A 12,325-nucleotide genomic window follows, 5' to 3' on the forward strand; every position below is an offset into this window, starting at 1 on the left:
TAATGGTACTTTCTTTCTGTTTATTAAAACAATACTGTAAGAGAGTCACATCAAATCTGACTACAAACTAAGTACATGGGAACACCTCCCTCGCAGGAAAGTGACCATTTTTGGAAGTTTACTTGCAATTTGCTACATATGGGTAGTGTGCTACATCCATCTTAAGAATCAGTCATTTAAAATCATAATCTCTTTATATTAGAGTGCATTAAAGCTGAATAATGCACGTTAAAGTTATTCTGCCCCCCTTCAATAATAAGTAATAAACCATTTATAAATTCACTGAGCTAAGTAGCCACATATCTCATGTGCTTGGTGAAAGGTATTTAAGGCTTTTTTGATATAAAAGTAAAATGACATCTTTTAGCTATGGCATGTAGTGATTTTGTCTGATGCAGAAGCACAGTCTACTGAGGATATTTTACATACCTTAACTGAACAGTTAATACAGTCATTAATAAACACTATATCCAAAATACTTTTGTTAAAACTGTAGAATAAAAGCCCATCTGTTTACATCTGTACATCGCACTCATGCATTCACATTGTGTGCTTTGCATTCTCTTTAGCATGCACTTTACTTCTCCTAGCATGCTAGGAACACAGCAGAATCACGAACATAAATAATCTGATGGTGAAAGGAGATAAGAAATGTAATCTTTGCCTAACAAAAGAAATATCTTCAATAGCAGACAACTTATTCGTTTGACAGAATCAGTGTCTTCTGACATGCAACAAAGTGTAACACAAAATGCAGGGTCTTTGAAAATACTGTATACAGTCTGTGCAAACACTCTGTCTCACTGTGGTGCTTTTAAACCGACTTTCTCCTCAAACGAGAGAACTCACGGAAGCTGTGCCCAGGAGAGAGCGTGCTTCCTGGGGAAGAGAGTCCAGTATTGTCCCTGGAGCCCGGAGAGCAGCCCTGAATCCTGTAGGACACTGAGTTGTAATAAACAGAATTGATATGGCAGCCGTGGTGTTCACCGTGGGACATAAGAGGACTGTCACAAATCCCCAAACGGTAGCACACACAGGAGCAGAGGGAGCTGAGGCTGGACTCTGGCCTGTCTCTGCCTGCCTTGATCTGAAAACGCAGCCTGTGTCTGCAGGGGCTTCTTCTTCTCTCCTGGTCCTCTGCTGGGGTAGCAATGAGGTTAGTGCGGCTGGTTCCTTCCCCCATCGGGAGGAAGAGCGTACTGTGGCTTCGACTTTGCACCGCGTTGCTCCTGTTCCTCTCTCTGTAGTTGCCTCTGCTCTGTTCTACAACATGAAGACTCAGAGAGCCATCTAAAAGCCCTCTGTCCCTCTTCAGTGAGGCCCTCTCCTGAGCATCCCTCCGCTCATCCTCAGTGTTCATGGTGAGGAAACGAAGCACCACCAAGTTCAGGAAGGCCCCAATGACAGTTAGCCCCACCAGAATGTACATGAAGCTGAACGCCACGTATGGGGTTTTCTCCTGGAGGTCCTCCTTCTTCTGCAGGGCCACAAAGTCCCCAAAGCCAATAGTGGTGAGTGTGATGAAGCAGTAGTAGTAAGCGTGGAAGAAGCTCCATCTCTCAAAGTGTGAGAAAGCTGCAGCCCCAACACACAGTGTTCCAATGCAGGACAGGAAGCCCACCAGCACCATGTTCTCCATGGATACCTCGGTGCGGCGACAGCCCAGGCACTGCTTGACCTTATGTAGAAGATAGCGGACAAAAGTGTTCATCCTTTCTCCCAGGCTCTGGAACATGACCAAAGTCAGAGGAATACCCAGTACAGCGTAAAACATGCAGAAGACCTTTCCTGCATCTGTGCCTGGAGCTGCATGTCCATAACCTTAATGCAGAGAGGTGGAAATGAGAGGTACACTGTGAGGAATATTGTAGCAAGGCATAGGTTGATTGTTTTTTATATTGGTCTGCAATTGAAACAAGCGCTTATGTTGCATTGATGTAGAAACCAATTTAAATTCTCCAGTGTAATAGCAACATATTAAATCTGTACCTCTAATCTCTGAATACATAAGAATTACATCCACTTACCAATGGTGGTAATGACTGTAATGGCAAAGTAAAAAGAGCCAGCAAATTTCCACTGTCTTCCGGCTCGATGGGGCTCAGCTTGCAGCACCACTCGCTCGATTTCGTAGTAGTCGTCTTCGGAGAAGCGGTACTTCTTCTTCATCTCGTTGCGCTTCTGCTCCAAGATGCGTCTACGGGAGCTCTCCGACTCTGACTCCAGCGCGTCAAACACCGCGGCGCCCACCAGCAGGTAGGAGAACATGCAGAGGATGAGCGACAGGGTCCGGATGTTTTGCTTCTTCATCCTCGGTGTCGGCATGAAAGTGGGGGGTAGACCGGCACAGTTACAGGTGGTACTGCTCCTCAGCGTGCACTCCACATTGGTGTTGAAAGGCTGTTACGTGAAACGTAGTAGCAGGAGAGACGTGCGGGAAAATAAAAACTACGAAATGTTTTCAGATGTTTATGACAAAAAAAAAGCGCATTACCTGCTGTGCGCATTGAGAGCGATCGATACCCTCAACACCGTCATCTGTTTAAGCAAGTGGCATCAGCTTTCTTCTTCGCATGCGCAAAGCAGATCCAAATAAAAAAAGGTTGTGTAATGTAATGAATAAGACACATGCTAAGCTTTTGCACCAATGTTCAGTCTTATCACAGCTGTGTGCAACAAGTGAGGTCCCGACTCGACCCGGCAGATACCAATCCAACATGAGGAGGGGGGTTCAGCACCATGGACAGCGCTTGAACTGGCCTCAAAAACTGTGCATCCAAAGAGGGAAACATCCAGCGGCGGAGAAAAACGACAACCAGGTTTAATGCAGCAATGCACACCATGACAAAAGTTCTCGTGAAGCTTATAATGCCCATGTAACCTGTTGGAAACTAAAATTGCTGTGTTTTTTTTGCAGAAATAACAAAACAGCAGAAATCATGATAATTAACTGATGTTAGTTTGACCAATTGTCATGAAAACATCCTTTAGGAGTACATTTAGAATGGCTGATTATGTCCAACTTACTTAATTTTTCATTAATCATGTGAACAGTGAAGAAAGTTAAAGAAAGGTAAATAACCAATCACTTAAAGTAGGGATTCAGAACGTGCGTGTGTGTGTGTGTGTGTGTGTGTGTGTGTGTGTGTGTGTGTGTGTGTGTGTGTGTGTGTGTGTGTGTGTGTGTGTGTGTGTGTGTGTGTGTGTGTGTGTGTGTGTGTGTGTGTGTGTGTGTGTGTGTGGAGGCCCGATTGCTACACTAGATGCTTCTGGAAACCTACTGTAGTGTAGATGATGCCGGTTGCCGTGGTTACTCATACTAGAAGCATAGACTTAAACTGGAGCTAATATGTCACGCGTAATGATCTGGGCCCTCGTTGTGTGAATTATGGTGTCATTACATCACGACATCAAGTCACAAGTCAGGCAACATTTTTGTTCCTAGACAAACATAGAAAAAAAGAAAGAAACTCCAGACGGTTAATCAGATTAAAGGGAATAAAAGCACCATCCTCATGTCACATTTGGTATAGCGTCAGCAGGGAACTGCAGGTGGATTACTTTGTGTTCTTTTGTTCTTCTCAAAAAGAGTAACCTGCTCTCAGCGGCCCTGTTTCTGTGATAAGTGGCTAAATCAGCACACTTGCATCCCTGTTGTGATTCAAACCAGCTCTCCATAAATCAATTACATCTCCACTGATAACAGAGGAACCTGAAGCCCTAACAGCCACCCATCAATCCACACAGCGTGTATTCACATCCTTTTCAAAGCCCCAGGACCTGGAACAAAGTGAGGAGGCCCATCAATCCCCATCAGGCCCAGGCTCAAGGATAAGTATTTAGACTTAAAGAGATGCTTCATTGATTTTGTTTTTTCTCGCTCTGTTCTTGGCTCTTTCCCTTACATTTCACCATCCAACATATTCATTAACATTTCATTCACAAGGAACAATGAAACAAATGAAGAGGTTTATGCCATCAACTGTCCACGTAATCGCTCATAAGGCCTCATGGGTTTTTTAAATGTATAATATTGAATCCTGGCAGATTATGAGACATTGACAAATCAAATTCATTCTAGAGTTTCTTTTTGCTTATTTGTTGTCATTAAGCATCTCTCTGTTGTTTTGTTTTTCTAAGTGGTAATTTTTTGCTTTTTTGCACTGACACTTGGGTTTGGGAACAGATACACCCATTGAATAATCCCTCCATGGCTCTGGTACATAAAGATTATTATTGCATATTTTACTGTCTAGATTTGTTTTATATTCATTCATGTAAAAAATTATGTATTTTTCAGCGTTGCTGTTTGACAGCGAGCAATTTAGTAGAAGCTACAGTAATGGGAAACATGTATTTTTCCAAGCTTTAACCAAAGAATATATTTCGCTGAGATTTGCTTTTTATTTTTGCTCTTTTTTGTAATTTTCAAGTTATTTTTCGTTGTTTAAAATAAAACTACCACAGTGTCTGTTGTGATGCTGAAAAAATTCAGAGGGAAGAAAACGGTTTTAAAGATGCACATGGTATCATGCGAGAAAAAGAAGACCTCTCTGCCTGAAGGCATATTTCTCTACTAAATAAAGCCCATCTGCCAATTCTGAAGGGAAGAAATGCAAATTTCACAAAATCCAGGAGAAGGGCTTACAGAAATTAAGCTCCTCTGTAGAAGCTCAACTTTAAGCATTGAAAGGTGGTGTTGAGCCGGGAAAGGCAGCTGTGCTTTGACAGGGACAGGAGAAAAGTACAGAGTGTGTGGTCACACCTGTTGTCAGAGCAGTGAGGGAAACAGATTGAGGAACTGAAGACACAAAGAGATGTGTCTAGTTGTGAATTTACCTACAAGCACTTGAATTACGATAATGATCTGCTGACCTCCGGTGACTAAAGCATTTTAAGATTTAAGACACATATTAAAAAACTTGAAATAGATGATTACATGTAGCTTTAAACAGAACATTTATCTTGCTATCGCGTACAACTCACAATCATTTCTTAAACTAAGTAGAAATAGCAATATCTATACTTTTATAGCAAAGTCATGCCTTCAAAAGTAATTACATAAAAGCATCTAAACCTACTTAACGTAACGTACCAAAAATGTACATTTTGTTCAAAGATTGCATTCATTTATGTATATATTAACAGCTTTTCATTTTGCCCCTAAGTTCTAATATCCTAAAATGATATTTCATATTTTTTTATAATTATCATCATTGGTTGTGTTAATAAGCCGAGTGTTGGTAGCCATACAGATGTTTCCTAAAGAAAAATATTTCCGAGCCCTCAGTTTAATAAATCAGTGAGTTAGAACATGGGAAGGACTTTAAACACAAACATGTACTGTATTTGACAAATAGCTGCGGTAACCCATTTCCCCTCACATGAGCCCCAACTCCACCCTTCAGGCCCCAGCAGAGATAAACAGGAAGCCGGAAGCTGACAGTTACAATGGGGGGAGGTGAAGAGGAAAAGTCACTAAATTCATGTCAAGTCTTATACAAATGCAGCCAGACTGGGTTTACATCATTTTTAAATCTCTTTAGATATTTACAAACCTTTCCATCTGCATGAACGTCTCTGAGAACAAGAGAACAGGGAATTCATTTTATAAAGCAGAGACTAAATAGCTACAGCAAATACTGGATGCCTGCAGAGCCCGCTGGTTTCCACAGTAACTAACACCAGAAATAGAAATCCACACCAGCGGCCATTCAAAATTGAATCCCCCTGTGATAATACACAAGTCTATTTATACCTTCTGATGGCGAGATACTGCCTGGTATAAATGCTACTGTCCAATTACAGTCAGAGGATGGAAATCATGGGCAAATGATGATGATCCTCATACCTTCATGCTGCTGGTGCTTACAGTATAGGAACTGAATACTAATTATGATGCATGAATACTAAAGAAATTAAACAGACACTCAGGAAATATTAGTGTGTAAGAGACCAACACTTCCTCACACAGTGCCTCTGGGAACAAGATATCTACAAAAGTAAAACTCTTTCTTGTGGAAATAAAAGGAGGCTGAATTATTTCAGGACTGTTTGTTTCTGGCAAAGAATAAGGATATCAAACTGACCTGCTTAATCTCAACCTCACATCTTTCCTTTTTATAATTATAAATATATATTATTGTCTATATGAAAATGTATGTACAATTGAAATATAGATTTCTATTAATTCGGTTCTATTCTGTCAATAACTGTACTTTTGCCATTCTTTAAGCAATCTTTCTAACTTTTAAAGACTACCACTCTTTATCCCAGGTAAAATAATTTATAATAATAATAAAAAAGACTGACTAAATCTGTAAATCTTGTGTATTTATCCCAAGGGAAATTATATGGTGCTATCATTTCTTAGTCAGTTATCAGTTGGCAATGCTTCTATGATAGCAATACTGTTGTTTGTTTGTGATATAACAGTCAAGTGGAATAGTTTTGCTAAATAGTCTCAAAAAGAAACTTAAAGAGTCTGACTCATATCAAGCTGGCTGCTGTTTCTATCACCGTGTGCTACCTTCAAATCTGTCGGAAATTTGACAATTTCTTTGAAAGCACATTAACATCCGCATTAAATGACAAATGACACCACAACGAAGCGGGAAAAGGCACATGACACTGTTCGTTAAATGAATTCAAACTGAGAGCATTATGAACAAAAAGCTGATTAAACAAAAAGAAAAGAAGTGGTCAACCAAGAATTAAGGTGTGTAGAAATTGGTAAAATTGTTGGGCATTGTACTTTTGCAACATTTAATTTATTTGTTTGTATAGTTACATTTCATCATTAACAAAATAAATACTGGAGACATTTTGAGGAGGCGAAATGTGTGGATTGAATATTTTTGCTGACAATAATCAAATTCAAAGTAAGTGTTTTGTTTTCAAATTAACGGCCAATGTGCGTCAGGTTATGAGAGCGTAAATAATTCCTATTCAGAGAGGGCGGCACCTGAAGGCACCATCAGTACTGCAGCCGCCACCGGCGCCGCTGTCTGACGATGGTAGACCTGAGAGACGGATGGTTAGGGCTGACCGTCCTCGACTAACCTGAAAATGCGAGTGTAACTTGATGCATGCCCGTTTATATATAGTGCTTAAGACTCCACGTCTACATAGCCTTAGATAGTCACAGTAATATCTTTTTTTTTTAATCATGGAGGACGACTGTGTTTGCGAGTACGACTCGACCTGGGACACAGAGAGTGATGGAGACGACCCGGCCGGAGAGAGCCAGACCCGACGGTCCTGCCAAGACAAAAACAAATCCGCCTGGAATTTAGTAGGTGTTTTAAATATGACTCGCTTAAGCCACAGTGGACTTAAATCATATGTTACAATGTTGTATGTTTACTTGTAACTCATTGCTTTGCACCTGGCCAGTCGTTTGCCAGTGTTACCACGGCTGGAAAGCTAATGATAGCCTCTGCAGCAGGATGCTAACTAGCCTAGCTATCCTCTGAGGTTAGCTTACTCTGAGGGGTTACAAGTCGCTGGTGTTACGTTTAAATATGCTGTCCTACTTGTTGTGGTTCCTGTGAATCGTGTAATTTGTAACCACATTTATTATAAATTAGATACGTGTTAAGCCCTACTGCGGAAATAGGAAATGGATTAGCTTGGCCTTATATGTCAACTTGTACTGTACGTAATAACGTTATACATGTTTATACTGTCATTAGAAACATTACGTGTCGTGTTATTAGGAATAATGAATCAGAGAAGGTTGAATCATGTGAATTATAACAATTTATATGTTATACAGTGCAACGCTGTGCCTGTCAATTTCACTTTCGCTTTTATGTATAGTGGCATCACACGCCCAGGAACATGAGAGCAGCAAAGGACATGCAGAACTACAGGAGGGGATATCCGGTAAGTACCCGCACAGATACCTGAACCAAAAACAGAGGTGGAAGAAGTACTCAGATCTTGTACTTAAATAAAGTACTTGAGTAAATCTACTTAGTTACTTCACACCACTGCAAATAAACATCTTGTGCACCTCAATTAAGATCTCAAAGTGTGTGTTTTTCTATTTTGACAGAATCTTACAGATGACGAGTGCTCAGAAGACAAAATGAACAATTTGCAGTTTTATCTGAATAAATTTCCCTCTGCACCTGATGGTAATATATATTTGATTTTTCTTACAAAACATGTTCAGTCTTTTGAAAAGTTTGTGTGCAGTGACAAGATGCTTTTTAAAAATGTTTCCACAGATGTCTACATTGAATCATTTCATAAAGAGTGGAAAAATGACTACAAGAGACTGGAGAGAGTTCACTCGTACATTCAGTGGTATGTATTGTTCACGCCTTGTGATGCATGCTTGGGCTGGTTTCAGTCTTGGGTTACGGTCCTTATGTCATCTGATGGTGATGACCTTTGGGAACCTGTCACACAAGACGATAATAAGGAAACAAAGTAAAACAAAGGGTCGTCCTGAATAGCAAAATGTATAAAGTCAGTAGCTTAGTTTAAATCTATTTTGGTAAACCATTCATGCATTGTTAAGTATCTTAATTGACTATTTATTCTTAATGAAATGATCAAGGTTTAAGTCTTTTGTCACAGATTTGACAAGAAAAACAATTATCTAGCAGACATTAAATTCCAGTGGTAACAAGATTAAGCTCATGTTGCTTTCTGATCTAAGTCTGTTCTTTAGGTTTTGTCTAATCAGAAGGCTTTGGAGCTGGATCTGGTGTTTTTCATGGTCTTGCCTGAATAAGAGTATATTTTTAATTTGTATGCATTGTTTCTCCCAGGCTGTTTCCACTGCGTGAGCCGGGGGTTAATTACATGGCTTCAGAACTTACCAAGAAGGAAATTGAAGTAAGTGTATCATCGAAAACAACAAGTCTTTAAATGAACACTCTACCGAACACTTAATTGTGCATTTTCTTTATCAGCAGTGATGTATTATGTAGGAATTGCTTCAAACTGCATTTTAAATCCCCCAAAAAACGGCTGCAAAAGTTTGTTTAATATCATGTCAGTCATAGGTTGAGTGTTTATTTCCATCTTAAACAAACAGGAAAAGCATTGGCGTCATGTCATCCTTCCTCCAAATCCTCATTTCCCGTCACCTCCCTACTGTACATTATTCAAATTATAACATGCCTCGAATTCTACTTAAGCGTTCGGCTCTTACTGTTGAATATCAGGTGTGTGTTTTTACAATGTTGCATGCAATCAAAAAAGTTGTCCTACATGTAGTTTGTTATATTTTGCAATTATTGTGTATGTTCATTAGGCCTTCAAGAAGAATGAGGATGCCAAAAAGAGACTAGTCGAGTCCTATGAACTCATGTTGGGCTTCTATGGAATGCGCTTGGTCAACAAAGAGACGGGTGAAGTCAAACGAGCAGATAATTGGAAGGAGCGATTTGGAAACCTTGAACGGTAAATATTTAAAATAATTATCTTAAATAAAGTTGTGGATATACATTTCTTTTCTGAATTTTTGCTCCAACTGTATGCTCTCTCGCAGGAATATGCACAACAACCTGCGCATCACTCGCATCCTGAAGAGCCTCGGAGAGCTGGGCTTTGAGCACTACCAGGCCCCACTCGTGCGCTTCTTTCTAGAAGAGACATTAGTCAAGAAGACCCTCAGCAGTGTGAAGCGCAGCGTGCTCGACTACTTCCTGTTTGCTGTCCTGGACAAGCAGAAACGTCAGGATCTTCTGCGCTTTGCCTACCTTCACTTTGAACCAAAGGATAAGTTTGTGTGGTGTCCCAAAAAAATCCAGAAACAACTCAGGAAGGCAGAGAAAAGATCTGACGGTGTAGGGAATGGAGATGGAAAGGATGAGTCCACATTACGAAGTAAAAGCAAAGATGGAGAAGCAGTTGTGCAACAAAAAGAGGATGAACTTGATAACAAGGCTCAGAATGAAACTGATAAAACGGCAAGTAAAGACAAGAGCAAACTGTCGGAGGCGTCCCCTGAGAAAACAAAACCAGAAGCAGAGAATGTCGGAAATGGGAACACAGAGTCTAATGATGAAATTGTGGAGAATGGAAATGACTCCACAGATGATGTTGACGAAATGGATCAGTCGCCCAGTCCTGACTCTGCGACGGCAAAGGCAGAGCCCTGTGCAGACAGCAAGGAAACATTAGCCAACAACTCAAAGGACCCCATCCCGGAACCAGATGTCATTATGCAAACAGATGAGGATGCAGACACGAAAAAACCACCGAAGAAGAAGAGAGAAGATGACAAGGTGCTGCCAAGCAACGGCCCTGCTGGGGACTCTGCCAGCGAGCAGACGGAGGAGAAAGCTGGTGCTAATAAAGCCACCGGTCAAACGAGCACCTCAGCCCAAGCCCCCGCTAAGACCGCAAAACATTCACCCTCTCTCTCCTCTGGGATAGAGGAAAAAATCCCAAGGACTGATTTTAATCAAGTGCCAGATAAGAAGGAAAAGGAAGAAACGTCAAATGTGTTGGCGACAAATGGGTCAGAGACGAGCGCCGACAAAGGTGCGGCTGAGCAGACAAACGGGAAGAAGACGGAGGATATAGAAATGGATTCAATCCCGCTGTGTTCAGATCAAAATATGGGGAGTTCATGAAATGGGTAATCTGAGGAAATGTATTAATTTGATCTTGAAATTAAATGTAATATAGGGACAGAGTGTTACGTTAAAAAAAAAAAAAATCCTAGGCCTTATTTCTACTATATTTGATGTTTAGATATTGATTCTTTTCACTTTGAAGGAGTATACGAATTTGTTAAATGTGGGACTGGATGTGACTCCAGGTGGCCATCAGACAATATTAAAGAAGAAGGCTGGTGATATTCTATTATTTTGTTATTGCCAACAAATCGCATGGAAAGGTCAAAACCAACGGGGGACTCAAAGTACCATAGACTGTAAACGTGTTAGCATTGTTAGCTTGCTAGCAAATACTTCAAAAATAGACTGTTTTCTTTCTTTGTAAGGGCTGATTAATTGGATGACAAGTGACGTATTTATATAATATAACACAAACAGGACTAGATTGTGTTTTGTTGAGGATTATTTCAGTTTTGGGAGTATTTACTTGCTCTAAATACTCACAAAACAGAACAGTGCGATGTGAGGTTGACTGAAAATGAGCAGTGCAACCGTTTATGGCCAATAGAATAATGTGTAACAGTGGAGTAAGCTACTGTATATGGCGCTTCAGATACACATTCAAAACCTTCATTTTGTCTTTCCATGGGATTTGTTGACAATAAGAAAAACATTGATTAATATGGTAATGACTAATGCTGATATTTAATATCTCTAGAGAAAACAAAGCACTATTATTAATGTATATCAATTAAACGATGGTTTCAGCCTTTTAACACCTCATATTATCACAATATAATTTTGTTTTTGCACTTAAAAATGATTATTGGAAATTGGAAAAAGCTTTTTTTCTCTTTGGGCTGTTTTTGTGTGAGTAAAAATAATCTGTACTGGTTTGTGTTTCTGCTGGATGCCGCTGATCAAATAGATTTAAGAAAGAATGTCTCTAAAGTTATATTTCATTGATGTTGCACCGTCTGTATGTTTTCATGCAGATTTGGGAAGTAAACTTTTCTTTTTTTTAACAATTGAGAGCATTGCCAAAAATGTGATAAGACTGGTTGATTGTATATTTTTTCGGCAAACTGATAAAGCTATAATTTAACGTCCACTGTGTGTTAATCTGACATGAGTGAAGTCCATGAAAATTAACAAGCCAGGGTGAGTATATGGATGCATCTTTTTATATCTGCACTTAATTTTCACTATTAGTTATTGAACTTATGATATTTACATATTGAAATGGTAATACCTTTACAAAAATGCTGAATTGTTTATATAATGACTTTTTTTCGCCCAACTAAATACCTGGCTGTTAACAAAGCAGAATAAAGTTATACTATTTTTTGAAGCTTTTATGAAGTGTCCCTGTGTGTACCCAAGGCATGAATCTCATAATGTATTAGATAGCAGTTATCAGGATATATAATCTTATGCTCCTGAGTCTCTTTCTTGATTTTCCAGTGCAGAAGCAGCCCTCAGTTAAGCCATAAATATCAGTTTCTTACCAGCAAACAGACCAAGCATCAGTGAAGTTATGTGACTCACAAAAGAGGGAAGATGTTTGGAGGCAGATCAGTTTGTTCAGACCAGTGTGGAGTCGAGGGTGTGAGTAAGGACAGTAGAAAATAAATACTGTTGCTGTTTGACGCACTGTTCATTCCTATCTATAGGTCTACCCATTTTCTGTACCGTAGACCATAAATAAACATTTCATTCGTTTTACTGATTTATTTTAAAAT

The 12,325-nt window shown here is 39.7% G+C and overlaps 2 protein-coding genes across 4 annotated transcripts in view; one reads left to right on the forward strand and one right to left on the reverse strand.

Moving 5' to 3' along the window:
* LOC134867769 (potassium channel subfamily K member 15-like) overlaps positions 1-12,325 on the reverse strand; it is a 19,115-nt gene continuing 6,790 nt past the window's right edge. Inside the window, exons 3-5 of one of the 2 annotated variants that reach the window (XM_063888581.1) lie at positions 2,495-2,768; positions 2,028-2,400; positions 1-1,821 (exon numbers count right to left, since the gene is read on the reverse strand). In XM_063888581.1, the coding sequence (XP_063744651.1) occupies positions 815-1,821; positions 2,028-2,325 (1,305 nt within the window). In that variant the 5' untranslated portion in view covers positions 2,326-2,400; positions 2,495-2,768 and the 3' untranslated portion in view covers positions 1-814. Of the gene's footprint in view, positions 1,822-2,027; positions 2,401-2,494; positions 2,769-7,806; positions 8,409-12,325 lie in introns of those variants that run through there. The other variant, XR_010166181.1, reaches the window with a different exon arrangement.
* Positions 6,565-11,934, forward strand: ogfr (opioid growth factor receptor). 2 transcript variants are annotated; one of them, XM_063888569.1, is made up of 8 exons: positions 6,565-6,718; positions 6,923-7,294; positions 7,822-7,887; positions 8,060-8,141; positions 8,235-8,313; positions 8,784-8,850; positions 9,272-9,420; positions 9,509-11,934. In XM_063888569.1, exons 2-8 carry the CDS (start codon positions 7,169-7,171, stop codon positions 10,596-10,598), a joined length of 1,659 nt encoding a protein of 552 aa, XP_063744639.1. In that variant the 5' UTR covers positions 6,565-6,718; positions 6,923-7,168; the 3' UTR covers positions 10,599-11,934. The 2 variants fall into 2 exon arrangements, with proteins under 2 accessions (XP_063744639.1, XP_063744629.1); XM_063888559.1 differs by having other exon boundaries at positions 6,581-7,294.

This window comes from Eleginops maclovinus, chromosome 1 (genome assembly GCF_036324505.1).
Source record: "Eleginops maclovinus isolate JMC-PN-2008 ecotype Puerto Natales chromosome 1, JC_Emac_rtc_rv5, whole genome shotgun sequence".
NCBI lineage: Eukaryota > Metazoa > Chordata > Actinopteri > Perciformes > Eleginopidae > Eleginops > Eleginops maclovinus.